This window comes from Amblyomma americanum, chromosome 3 (assembly GCF_052857255.1).
Source record: "Amblyomma americanum isolate KBUSLIRL-KWMA chromosome 3, ASM5285725v1, whole genome shotgun sequence".
Classification (NCBI taxonomy): domain Eukaryota; kingdom Metazoa; phylum Arthropoda; class Arachnida; order Ixodida; family Ixodidae; genus Amblyomma; species Amblyomma americanum.
This window is the reverse complement of record NC_135499.1, coordinates 120,671,190-120,683,881: the sequence shown is the minus strand read 5'-3', so window position 1 is coordinate 120,683,881 and position 12,692 is coordinate 120,671,190. Positions and strand designations below refer to the sequence as shown.

Below are 12,692 nucleotides of genomic sequence, written 5' to 3'. Positions count from 1 at the left end.
TCCGTTCTTGAGCTCCTGAGTTGCTTTTCGTGACCGCTTCTTCTCCTTTCACTTTGCTTGGCACAGAGTCTCCTGAGCAGTGACAAGCCGCTCCCAATACCTCGAGCAAGACGAGGACCTTCCTCTTCCTCACACAAGGCGTTTCAAAAATTCTCTTTGACAGCTCGGACTAATTTGCAGCAATTCCTGTCGCTCTTTCTCTTGTGAACTAAACATATGGGGAAAGTAAATACCTGCTATACTGCGCAGAACCCTTTCATTTCTAGGCGGCTGTCTTTCGCGATTTTATAATGTATACGGGGTTACTTTTACCTACGCCTCATGTCCCCTTGTTCCTTACTATGCCCTTCTTCAAAGCTTTTTCTCAATTCTGTAAAAATATTTTGGAAACTTTTTAAGGCGAAGGCCTTTCGTCGCTCATCGTTGTCCGTCCGTTCATACGTCCGCGAAATCTGTCACACTATAGCTGTCAATCAAACGTGGTTCGGGTGTCCACCGAGTTATGTGAGACAGAAGTCATTTCTTTTCCTTAAAACCAATTTTAAATTCATTTTAGTTCCATTACGGCGCGGTTCGGGTGTCCACCGATATATGAGACAAGCGTCATTTCCTTAAATTGTCCAACGGGCAAGGTGTCGCGCCGAACGGGCGAAAGTGTTCCGTAGACCCCTTGGCAACGCTGCAACACGCTGTCGCGTCCCAATCTTAAAGACGAAGCTTAAGCGTCCTCCAATGTTTAAGCAGTTGCGCGCAGCCAGACTCTTCCTGAACGCCGATCTGGAAGTATGCCGCCGAAACGCTGTTTGTAGTTTTTAATCAACGTCTTAACTACACATCAGCATCAAAAGCAGCAACACCGCGCTAAAGGCTTTCGCCTCATCGCACTTTATGTCAACAAAGTACCCCCTGAATTTTTTTTATATTACCACCTCCAGATTCTTATTATCATCATCATCATCATCATCATCCCGGAATGATTCTTAACCAGTGCGCAGCAAGGAAAGGAAGTTGAAGAATATGACTGGGGAACAAAGGACAGCTTTATATAAATTAAACCGCTTTTATGGAAGCTGTCATTCAAATACGCACGCACATTACTTTATCTGCTGATAATACTGAGGTGTCGGCCTAGACGGCCGCAAGGACTGAGTCGAGATTAAGAAAAACATTACGAATAACGTTTCATTAATGGCGTGATGGGTTTTTATATGGAGCGATCACATGACAATACAAAGTACAGATGCACATTGAGAAGGTCAAATTCAATCCAAGTAGAACCAAACCGAAACTGAAACCTAGGACACAACATACTGCCTACCTTCGGTGAAAAACAAATATTTGCGAAAAATTGAAATTGATCAAAAAAAATTTGAATACAATGTTATACATATACAACATGAACAAATATCTCAACAGAGAAATTAGCTTACTCCTATGTAACCTTTAAATCCAAAGCAAAATTTCATACCTCAACCCGAAAGAACAATGAATGAACACTTAACTCATCAAACACGAACATTTCGCACTTCATCACGTGACGTGTAGGCGCAGCACTCGCCTGCACGAGTGTCAGCCAATAGCATGATACCGAGCGTCACCGTCCTCGGGAGCAGACAACAACCTCTAAATGATTGGGTCGTCGTAATATATTACAAGATGAAATAAAGAAATATATACTGCAAAACGTTTTTGCAGGGTGTTTATTAACTTAGGAAATGCAATGCGCATTTTTGTTTCCCCTCAACTAGAGCGCAACACACGAAGTTGTATCGTCAGTTCAGCGGATGCATGGATCACACTACGGAATTGTCGCAAAATTTCTTGCACTGTAAGTTCATTGTTGGACGACGAGTTCCTCGTGCGAAATACAAAGCATCCTTGCTTCTGTCGCGACTATATGAACAGCGCTATGCGCCGCGTTGAAATGGAAACCGGCGTTCCGCGGCATATGGGGTGCGACTTTCGATGGCTGTTTCTCTGCTCTCAGTCGACGGGCTGAACGACCGCTTTGAGACGCCGTCGTATTAATACACAGACGTGAAAGACGATACTGTAAGTGTAGGATCGAGCTTCGCACCAACATACATAATTTTTTTCACGTGAGTCGTCCAACGTCGATACCAACCGAACGAACGCGGCTTACCTAAACTCGAAGTATCGTTCAGCAGACTAAAATATGCACGCACTTTTAGTCGTGTAAGCGATTTCATCTTCGTCGAAGGCAAGGTTGCCACTGTGCTCGACGCATGGGTGCCTCAACGCAACGCTACCGTCCTCCTCGCGGACAAACTACACGGATTTACAAGGCAGCGCTGCAACCACTCGCGGCATTTATCATCAGAAAATGGCGTTTTGCGTTTGAACCGCGCGCCTTCTTTTTTCGTCTGCTAGTCTACACTTCCAAAGAAAGCAGTGTAGAAAGTGTACTTTTTGTGCTACACTACGCGTAAAAGAAATGCGTTCGTGTAGGTGGGAGGAGCTGCACTTTCTTTACATTGGCAAAAAAATAGAGCCACGCTACACTGTCTACACCAGTCTAGCCAGTTTAGGTAAAAAAACGGCCCTAGAAACATCCTATATGAATGACAAATAAAAGTTCACATCACCATAGAACATCGGCGAGCTTTACTCAACCGGAATATACACACATGAACATCGCCCAATTCTCTTAAACAGGAATAAACATACAAACGAACGGCGTCACCTGATTATAGATGCATATGCCTGCGCGAAGAAAAGGAAATATGCATGGTAACCTGAAAAATCGTACTCATTTCTGAACTATTGAGCAATACTTGTATCATTTTAGAATATCACTTAAAGGAATGTTGTTATTAAGAAATGCAACCTCATAATATTAATAACCCTGAAAATACAATGAAATAAATATCACAAATATTGAAGCATTTCACAACATAATTTCAGTATTATATTATGCACTGAAATATATCACATTCACTTCCCATACAATTGCTAGTGGGGAGGAGAAACTGCGAACGACAGAAATGATGTTGAACGGCTTGTAAAATGCCGGATTGCATTTCATAAACTACGTTACGGAAAGAATTCAAACAATCTAATACCCCTTCTTAAACAAGAGAGAAGAATGCAAGACAAGTTATTGGGATACATAGTCCTTAAACCAGTATGACTTGCGAGTGTTCCTTCTTGGTCGCTCCGGTGGCAAACTGGATTCCTGAGGAGACGTCCTCAGTCCAGGTTCCGAAGGCTGCCGTAGGCGTCGATTCGTAGGAAGAACAGCTGGGGCTGGCCTACTTTCATCAGGCAGCACTGAACACAGGGCAAGCAAGGCAGGAGGCACATCTTGCCTGCGAACAGGTAAATCACTTGAACACTGAGCACTTGTGCCAGAAGGCACATCACACCCGTTCACAGGTAAATCACTCACATCACTGTGGACGTGTGACGACATGGATTGTACGGCTGGTGTCCGTGAAGAAATGGTGAAGGGAGTTCTAGGTACTGAAGACTGAGGTGCCAATTATTCATCGAGAGGCTACCGAGGCAACACTGGGCCCGCCGAGCCTTGATCCTGGGCATAACTTTCAGAATCGTAGCGTAAAGATAACTGAAATAAATCAAAACGCTCATTCTCTTCCCGACTCAGTTGTCTCGGTACCTTTGCCAGCTTGGAAGCATTCCATAGGTTGCCATCATCTAGGCGGTATGATGCTGGACCATGTTGTTGAATGAACTCCCGTGGTGCGAAGAAACATATGTCTTTTTTGAACTGAATGAGGGGTTTACGAACTTTAACAAAGTCCCCTGGCTGAATTCTTGGTGGTCGTGTTCCACGTTTGTTATCTGTTTATTCTTTCATCATATGTTTCTTCTCCACCTTTTCCCTAAAATTTTGAATAGCCAGATATGGACTCTCAGCAAAACAATGACGAAAATGAAGGAAATTCCACAATATCTAACTTTGTCCCACGGCTTCTGCCATGAAGAAGAACTGCCGGCGACACGCCTGTTGTGGCATGAAGTGTAGATCTATATATTCCTCAATACTGTACAATTGGGGTTTTCAAATTCCGACGTTCCAACGATGACAGTTGAACAAAAGACTGGAAAGTTCTGTTAAATCTTTCGATTTGTCCGTTGGTCTGTTTGTGATATATCGAAGAAAGAGTTAACTTGATTGCCCTGTTACTCAGAAATTGCTTAAATTTTTTTGACGTGAACTGAGGGCGTTGATCGAATACTATCTCTTCCGGATAGCCTTCATGGGCAAAAACATAGAGTAAAAAATCAGTAACGTCTGTAGTTACATTATCTCTCATCTTCACATCAGGCCATTTCGAAAAATAGTCAAATAAAGTAATGGCATAGCGACAACGTCGAGGCGCTCACTCAAAAGGGCCGACTATGTCGATGGCCAACTTTTGCAAAGGCTTCTCTGGAAAAGGAACAGGGTGCAAAGGTAGCACAGATGTTTTCGCCGTTTTTACGTCATGAATGGTACTAGTTGGAATGATCTCTTCCTCCGACGCGTATGCCGTAGCGGGAATGTAATCTTTCTATGACGCATACTCTTGCATTTCTTTCACAGAACGTCGAAGTCGATTGCAGACTGGCTGAAAATGTCCAACTCGTCCACAATAAAAACAAGTTCTTTTTTGCGCAGGACATGCAGGTGCCGACGCTATGTGGCGATCCGATCCACATCTGTAGCAGTAGCAATGTGGCATGTTGCGCGTTGCACGTCTGTGCGCGTTCACTGACGGAACCCTGTCGGAAAAGTTGCGTTCGTTCGGAACGCTGGCAGCAGCGCAGCTGAAGTTGCATCTACTCGTAGGCGGTGTTACGATACGTTGTTGCGCCGGGCGTCGTGAAAAACGGGTGTCTTGAAACGGAGGCATGGTTTCTAGACGTCGGGGACAAGCTTGATGAAAAGACGAAATTTCTCTTTGAATTTGCGGAGGAACTTGTGGCAACGATGGTCGTGCTTGGTGCTGTAAACGAACTTGATGAAATGAGTAGGTGGCTTCCTGCATTGGTGCTGCGACTTCTTGAGCGTCGCGAGCCGTTTGCTCAAGCCGAGAAGCAATATTCGAAGCTGTTGCGAAGGAGATATCAGATCCTTTTAACAAAAGGCGTTCGCGAACACGTAGCGATATGACGCCAGTCACGAACCTATCTCTCATTGCTTCATAATAATAATAATATTTATTGGTTTTGGGGGAAAAGAAATGGCGCGGTATCTGTCTCGTATATCGTTGGACGCGTGATCCGCGCCGTAAGGGAAGGGATAAAGGGCGGACTGAAAGAAGAAAGGAAGAAAGAGGTGCCGTAGTGGAGCACTCCGGAATAATTTCGACCACGTGGGGATCTTTACCGTGCACTGACATCGCACAGCACATGGGCGCCTTAGCGTGTTTCCTCCGTAAAAACGCAGCCGCCGCGGTCATTGCTTCATCTGGGGACGCAAAAATTGGATGCGTTTGCCAGATCTCGGAGTGCGGATTTGTATTCTGTGACCGACTCATCTGGCTGCGGCACGTGGTCGTAGAATTTACGTCGTTCGAGAACCAAATTTGTCAACAAAGAAAACTCTTGCAGAATTAGTGTCCCTGCAGCCTGATACACATCTGGCGCAGTGTCTCCCGTCTCTGTGGGCGCTGTTGCTGGGAGCGACGCAATCTTCGGTTGTGTCGTAGTACGTGCAAAATAAATTCTTCGCCCTTAGTCCCTTGAATTGAATGTCAACAACGATTTTTTGCGTTTAGGTGATGCTGAAGAACCACCAGATAAGCTCAGATAAAGTTCAAATGTTCGTATCCATTGAGCCTAAAGCACCGCCAGGTGGCCTGGTATCTGAAGGAAAGGCTCAGGCGCATGAACGCCGCAGAACCATTGCGTCGCGTTCGACATTTTTTTTCTTTAATTCCCATTGACAATCTTGTTTACATCTTGTATTTCTCGAGTAGAATCGTCTCTCAATTCAACTTTCAAACGCCATTGCCAGAAATGACGCCATGACCTCACGAAGCAATACTCAATATGGCGGTTGGCTTCCTGAATAGTCGGCTACACGGCCTCCTGGTCTCTCAATGGCCGGTGATGAAAATGGCGGCAGCTTCCCGGCTCCTCCAATGGCCGGTTACGAAACAACAGCGGCCTCCTGAATCGCTGCTAAAGAAAATGCTCACCCACTACAACGTACTTGCGGTTCTTCATTCTTTCCGCATTGAATAGTGAACATGAAAGTTGGCGGCTTCCCGGTCTTCACGATATCCGGTTACAGAAAATAGCGGCCAACCCTCTTCCTTCCTCCTCTTCTGCGCAGCAACAGGTTGCCCGCAATGGCGATAACTGCGTAGGTCCGCTAGGCTTAGCGACCTCCTCAACCGGCTGAACTCGAGGCGTCTCAAAACATAACCTCGCTCATTTTCACAAAAACACTCTCCACGTGTCTAAGAAACGCCTCTGATGAACGCACTCACTCGCTATCCAAATCTTCAGTAGTCAGGGCGAATGCAGCTCCTTGGCAGCGGCCCAATCCTCGAAGACGACGTAGGAGGCAAGCAGACGCCGGTCCAACGATGAAGAAATTGAATTTGCCGCTTGAAACAGGCCCTGAAGAAAAGAACCGAACACAACGGGACGTCGTCACATTTAAACTAATTCATGAAAGCCAATTCACGCTAGGCCAATCGGCATAATAAATCGCGTACTCGTAGCAAATGTGCTGTCGGCCTGGACGGCCGCAAGAAGTGAGTCGAGGCTCAGCAAAACATGACGAATGACGTTTCATTAATGACGGGATCGGTTTTTATATGGAAAGATCACATGACAATCGAAAGTACAGATGCACATAGACATGGCCAAATCCAATCCAAGTAGAACCAAACTGAAACTGAAACCGAGGACACAACAAATACCTCTCTATAGAACTCTAGTTTTCACACTGTTGGGGGCTCTATGTGCTAAGCATTTGGAGCGCGTTAGGAACGTTCCAAAAATGCTGCCTGTTTTTACGTATTTATTAATTTATTTATTGCAATACCCACGGCGCCAAAAGTGGCATTGCAGGGGGGGGGGGGGTGAGAACACATCATGCAAACGAAAAAAGGCAACAAATTCCTACACATTCAATGCAACCACGAACGCAACGTCGTTTCAGCCCAGCAACAGCATTCACAGAGACGAAGAGAATAAATCACATGGCGTAATTCACACAACCTCTTCAGAGAGCCTATTCCAATCTCTTATAGACCTTGGGAAAAAAGCATACTTGTATATTTCTGATTTAGTTAATTTCCTTCACTTTTAATGTATGGTCATGGCGTAGCTTTTGGTGCAAGAATAAAGAGGCCACGGTTTATGCCAGTTTCACAGTAGTAAATACTACGAATAAAAGTTTAACCTCAAACAATATCTGCGTTTTTCTAGCATCTGCCATCCCAGCGACTTTTTTGCGCGGTAAACGCTAAGGTTCCTGGTATGTAAATTACTAAACACATCGAATACCCAAATTTGGTACCCTCTTCAGTTTATCTATATATATATTTTATGCCAAGGATCACATACCGCGCAAGCGTATTCGAGAACCGAGAAAACGTTAGTCTTGAAAAGCAAGTCTTTTGCTTCTAAAGGGAATTGTTTGGTGTCACGCCTTAAGAAACCAAAAACGCGAAACGCCTTTCCTGTTACATAGTCGACATGTCGTCTTCGACTTAGATTAAAGGTTAGGCATACACCGAGATATTTTTACTCTGATACTGAAGAAAGTTGCGTCGCATTATTTCATAAGAGAATTCATGCGGTTTTTTTTGTAGAGGGCGGAGCTATTGTGCTGTCACTGCGAAAAATTTCCAACTTCTTGGAACCCCTTCGCTCAGGCCGGATGAGCCGCCGCGACGCGCCGAAATAGGTTTTCGCTCCGCGGCGACAGGAATCGCGAGCATTTTCGCTTGCATGTGAAACAGGCTTAATGTCGGAGCGCAGGGTGCCCACCAGCTGCGTGCTCTGACGTCACTCCACCCATGCGCACAAATGAGGCGGGCGGCGTCTTCTTCGCCGACGGCGCAGAGGCGTGGCGCGCGGCGCGCACACCAGGGGCGGGATATGACGTCACTCCGCGCATGCGCACAGCAGGCGGAGCGCTGGTGCCACGGCTCAGCTCGCCTCGCGAAGTAGCTGGCGTAGTGTAGCTATCGACACAATATATGGAGGGAGTGATCGCCAGTACGACACCTGGGGCAACACGGGAGCCCTAAACCTGTTTTCTTTCTCACATATGGACACACTCGTGGCCGACACATGTGAGAGGAGAATGAACATCACAGCTGTCAGAATTAACAGCCTAGGTGTACTATGTGAAGCCGAGGGCAACAGGGGTGCCAAGTGCCGGTTGCACTTCTACCCACGCGAAATCCATGAGAGTCGCTTCTTGCGGCTGTACGGAGGATGGCAGCAGTCGTGGTAGCTCATAGCGGACGATTTCGCGGATAACTTCTCGCAAGCTCTAGCTTGTGGTGGTAATCGTGTCCAGACAAATTGCAGAAACACAAGCAGGGCAGTTGCACTGCCGAGTTTGGACGTGGAGGGTCTTCTCGATGGTGCAGGCTTGCATGAATTCCTCGACGCTGTTTGGCAGCAGGCGGACGAGGCTGGCAAAAAGTTGCTCTTTGACGCCAGGCATTAAAAGCTGAACTTTATTTTCCTTAGTCACGTTGCCATCAGCACGGGGAGAGAGGCGCTTCATTTCTTCGGCGTTACCGCGTACGGTCTCATTCGAAAGCTGGATCCTGGACTCGAGGTGTCGTTTGGCTATTTCTTTCCTCACGACACTGGTGACCAATCTTAAAAAGTTCTCCCTTGAATAGACTCATGTCGTTGCGGAAGACTACCACGTGCGTGCTGAGTCCTCCAGTAAGAAAGACTTGCCCTAACTTGCATCATACCACCTGTTGATCGATGCAACGCGCTCAGATTGGTCCAAGCATTCCTCGCGGTCTTCGCCTGGGGAGCCACCTAATGTTGGCGGCATTCGGAGCTGCTGCAGGACGATCGGGGTCGATGTCTGTGACGAGGGCATCGTTGACGTTGCAGCGTCTTTTCGTTGTCGGGCGCGGTCCGGTAGGGTCCTGAACTTAGGCTGATCTCCATGGAGACTTCGGATGGCTCGTCCTCCGGTGCGAAGCGCAGAGGGCTGGCATCATGGCTTCAAGGGGGTTTGGGGCCATGAACGGCCCCCCCCCCGCACCTCCACCAGATGTAACGAAGTAGTGACTGCAATCCGGAGAGAAGAAAGACGATGAAAATGGCGTCTAAACAAAACTCCTTATTTGGGCTGACTTGCGCCCACAATGGACTGAATCACACGGCGGCGGCGCAGCAACAAGCGTGCTCGGCTGTCGTCGAACAGGATGCGCGCCGCTCCCGGCCGTGCTCAGTTTAATGCTGATAGCGAACTTTCCAGATAAATCGTGCGAAGTTAATACAACATTTTGGAAAACGTAGAATCAGCTTCACCTGGATGCGATCAATCGAGATAAATCTGGTCGCTTCCTGTATCCGCAAAGTGATAAAGCGGTGTAGAGGCAGCTTTGAAGAAAGAACAAACACTGCTAAGGTTCGCGGCAATCCTACTAGGAGGTTGAGCAGTTAAATGTGCGATCGATTTCTCATTAAGTGGAATAATGAATTAATGTTATTCAGGCCAACGCGAGTTGGTCTGAGTTCTCGAATGCAAGCGCTTCGTCTTTTGTCACACGAAACGATAAAAAAGCCATTGGGATAAGCGATTGTAAGAGTGCTCAAAATTGATGTCAGGTTTGATATGTAATCCCAGAAAAAAGTAGTAAAATTCGTCTGCAGTGTCAGACGGGTCATTATAATATTCACCATAAGATGTGACAAGCTTGTGACATGAGGCGTAAGCGTATTTCTGTGTAAGAATGAATTCACTGTTTGCCATTTGTGTTCACTATTACCACAAGCTTGGAGATTTTAGAATCGCAATTGGCTTTCTTTGCCTGCCTTAGTTCCTGCATTTAGCGTTACAACACTGATGTTTTGTGTAACTAGATGACATTAAATTTTTATGAAAATTTCCCGTCTTTATCATGCTTGTGAGCAATCCTATCGTCACCCAACGAATGTGAGGAGCAGAAAAACGCTTTTTGAATTTGACAGTGGTAGATCACGTACATAGACATTTTTATGGACTAAGAAAACACGTCAGAAGCGGCTCATAGATTTTATAGCAGTTCCATTGTGGACCAGCATAGGCGGACAGCGACGCGTGAGATATACTGATCCATGTGAAAGACATATACAATGACCGATCGGTCAGGTTTCACCAAGAAGTTGTCATAACGGGGAACAAAATGGGTGAAAGGTCAGTTATGGAAGATTCCTGCACAGCACAATTGTCGGGTGCAAGGAAATTTGATGTTATATGACCAATAAGGGTATTCGTAACTCTAGGCATGCATCTACTAGGTACGGTAATTAGAGATTTGGCACCTTTGTCAACAAAACACGTTCACAAAATGAAGTTTTCAAAATGATTGATGAATATAGGGCGTGCGCCATTCAGGGAACTATTTCAGTTCATTACACTGTTAAACTAAAAGGTAATAATGTGAATTCCCACCCAGCAATAAGCATGGCACGTGGCTGTTCAGCAGACTTGTGAAGTAGACGAAAGTGCTGTCGCAGCTCGTGTGAGCAGAAGAAGAAGGTGTCTCAAAACGGTTGCTTCGCTCTTCCCCAACGTCAAATCAGAGGTCAATGAAAGAAGCACCCAGACCTTGTGCAGTCCTAGACCAGCGTCAGTGCGATGGCCGTTCTCATGTTAAGGCGACTGCCGTCGAAAGATATGCTTGTAAGCGAGTCTTTCGACTGTTACGACGCCTTCGGACACGGAAAGTTCCAGATGCGACTGATGCTCCTCTGCTCCCTCGGCGCCTTTTTGGCCAACGCGCATGGCTTGTCCTTTTCAATGATTTCGAGAGACGTGGGGTACACCTGCAAGCTTCCTTCGCTCTTCAACGACTCTGCAGTCACCGGCAACAACGCGAGTACCTCTCTGGAGCCTGGCGGGCAGTCCAACCAATGCCTCGCCTTCGAAGACCCGGACGACCCCGACAATACAAGGAGAGTTTCCTGCCAGGAGTGGGAATACGACGAAGAGTGGAAAAAAACAACCGTCGTGAGTGAGTGGGACTTGGTGTGCCAGCGGAAGTGGCTTCTCCTTTTCATGAGTCTGCTGCAAAACGTTGGCGCCACTCTTTTCATACCGACGGTTGGGCCCTTGGCGGACAGAGTCGGTCGGGTACCTGTCCTCCTAGCGTCCGCTCTGGTGCTGGCGGTCTGTACAGCTGGGGGCTGCCTCGCCACGACTTACAGGACGCTCGCGGTTAGCTTGTTTTTGAGCTCTGGTAGCTCCGCCTTGATAATGGCCCTCTCTGCTATCTCACTCTTCGAGGTAACTGCCCACAGCAATAGACCCCTCCACATCATCGTCACCGCCACACTCGGCCTCGTGTTCTCTGATTTCTGGTACTTCAGCATAATACCTGCGAACATATCTTGGCGACTAAAGAATGCATTATTCCTTCTACCACCAATGCTCTTGATTCCCCTTTTTTACTTCATGTACGAGTCGCCGCGTTGGCTGGTCGCAAAGGGTCGTTTCGAGAGGGCGGAAGCTGTCATGTTGGCCGCCGCTGAGATGAACTACTATCCTTTACCGAATGCGGGTTTCCTGTTGGGGAAGCTGCAGATGCATGGGCCCCGGAATGTTAACCGCCGCTCGACCATTATAGAAGACCTGCTCAGTGCGTATTCCATCCGGCTGCGCGCCGTCATAATATACGGTCTCTTCTTCTCCAACACCTTAGCCTCGTACGTCGTGAGTTTTTCCACGTCGGTGCAGTACAAACCTCGGCTTCCGTACGTCTCCTTCGCCACCAACTTAGCGTGCTACGCTTTGTTGCATCTTCTCATCAGGAGACTAACCATGCTGACAGTTATCACAACGTGGTTTGCGGTGCTTTGCCTTATCAGCTTCCTGTTAAGTCTGACCGTCGCCGTCGGCCAACAAGTAATCGTCGAGGCACTGGTCTTCCTGGAAACGGGCTTCTATTACTCCGGTGCCGTGACCTTCTTCGTCTACGCCTTCGAGCTGTTCCCGACTGCGCTGCGTGCTACCGCCGTGAGCTGCGCTTTCGCCAGCGCCCGCGTCGGTGCCCTCTGCTCTTGCTTCGCCCTGCCACTCAAGGTCGCTGGCCACGAAGACGTGGCGCTAGCCGTGGCTGGCTGTCTGCTGCTGGCGACTGTGATCAGCCTGCGCCGCCTTCCACCCGCCACCGCGGTCGAGTGCTCGAAGATGGCGAGTAGGCGCAGCTCGGCTGCGGTCAGGCAGATGTTCATCGAGCATATGAAGACCTCGCTGGAGCCGCGGCCGGAAGATTTAACGTCGAAGGATTAGAGCGCCTCTGGGGGTAGCAGCTGCAAATACACTCCCGAAACCAGCGTCACCATGCTAAGCCAACGACGCGCCTCAAGAACTGGATGGCGTATATTGGCACTAACTTCCGTGTTTATTGGACTAAGCTTAAGAAATATATTCAGGAGAGACTACAGAATGGGACACTGAGTTATTATTTTTTTAAGTATGCGAATTTTCTGCACTGTGTGAGGTCGTCTGACGCTTTGTG

The 12,692-nt window shown here is 47.5% G+C and overlaps 1 protein-coding gene across 1 annotated transcript; it reads left to right on the top strand.

Annotated features, from left to right (window-relative positions):
* The first annotated feature begins 10,810 nt into the window (after window positions 1-10,810).
* Window positions 10,811-12,463, top strand: LOC144124065 (solute carrier family 22 member 4-like). Its single transcript, XM_077656734.1, has one exon. It carries the CDS (start codon window positions 10,811-10,813, stop codon window positions 12,461-12,463), a length of 1,653 nt encoding a protein of 550 aa, XP_077512860.1.
* The last annotated feature ends 229 nt before the right edge of the window (window positions 12,464-12,692 follow it).

What these genes read in the sequence shown, in the direction of transcription:
- LOC144124065 (XM_077656734.1), top strand. Translation starts at nt 10,811, where the DNA reads ATGGCCGTTCTCATGTTAAGGCGACTGCCGTCGAAAGATATGCTTGTA.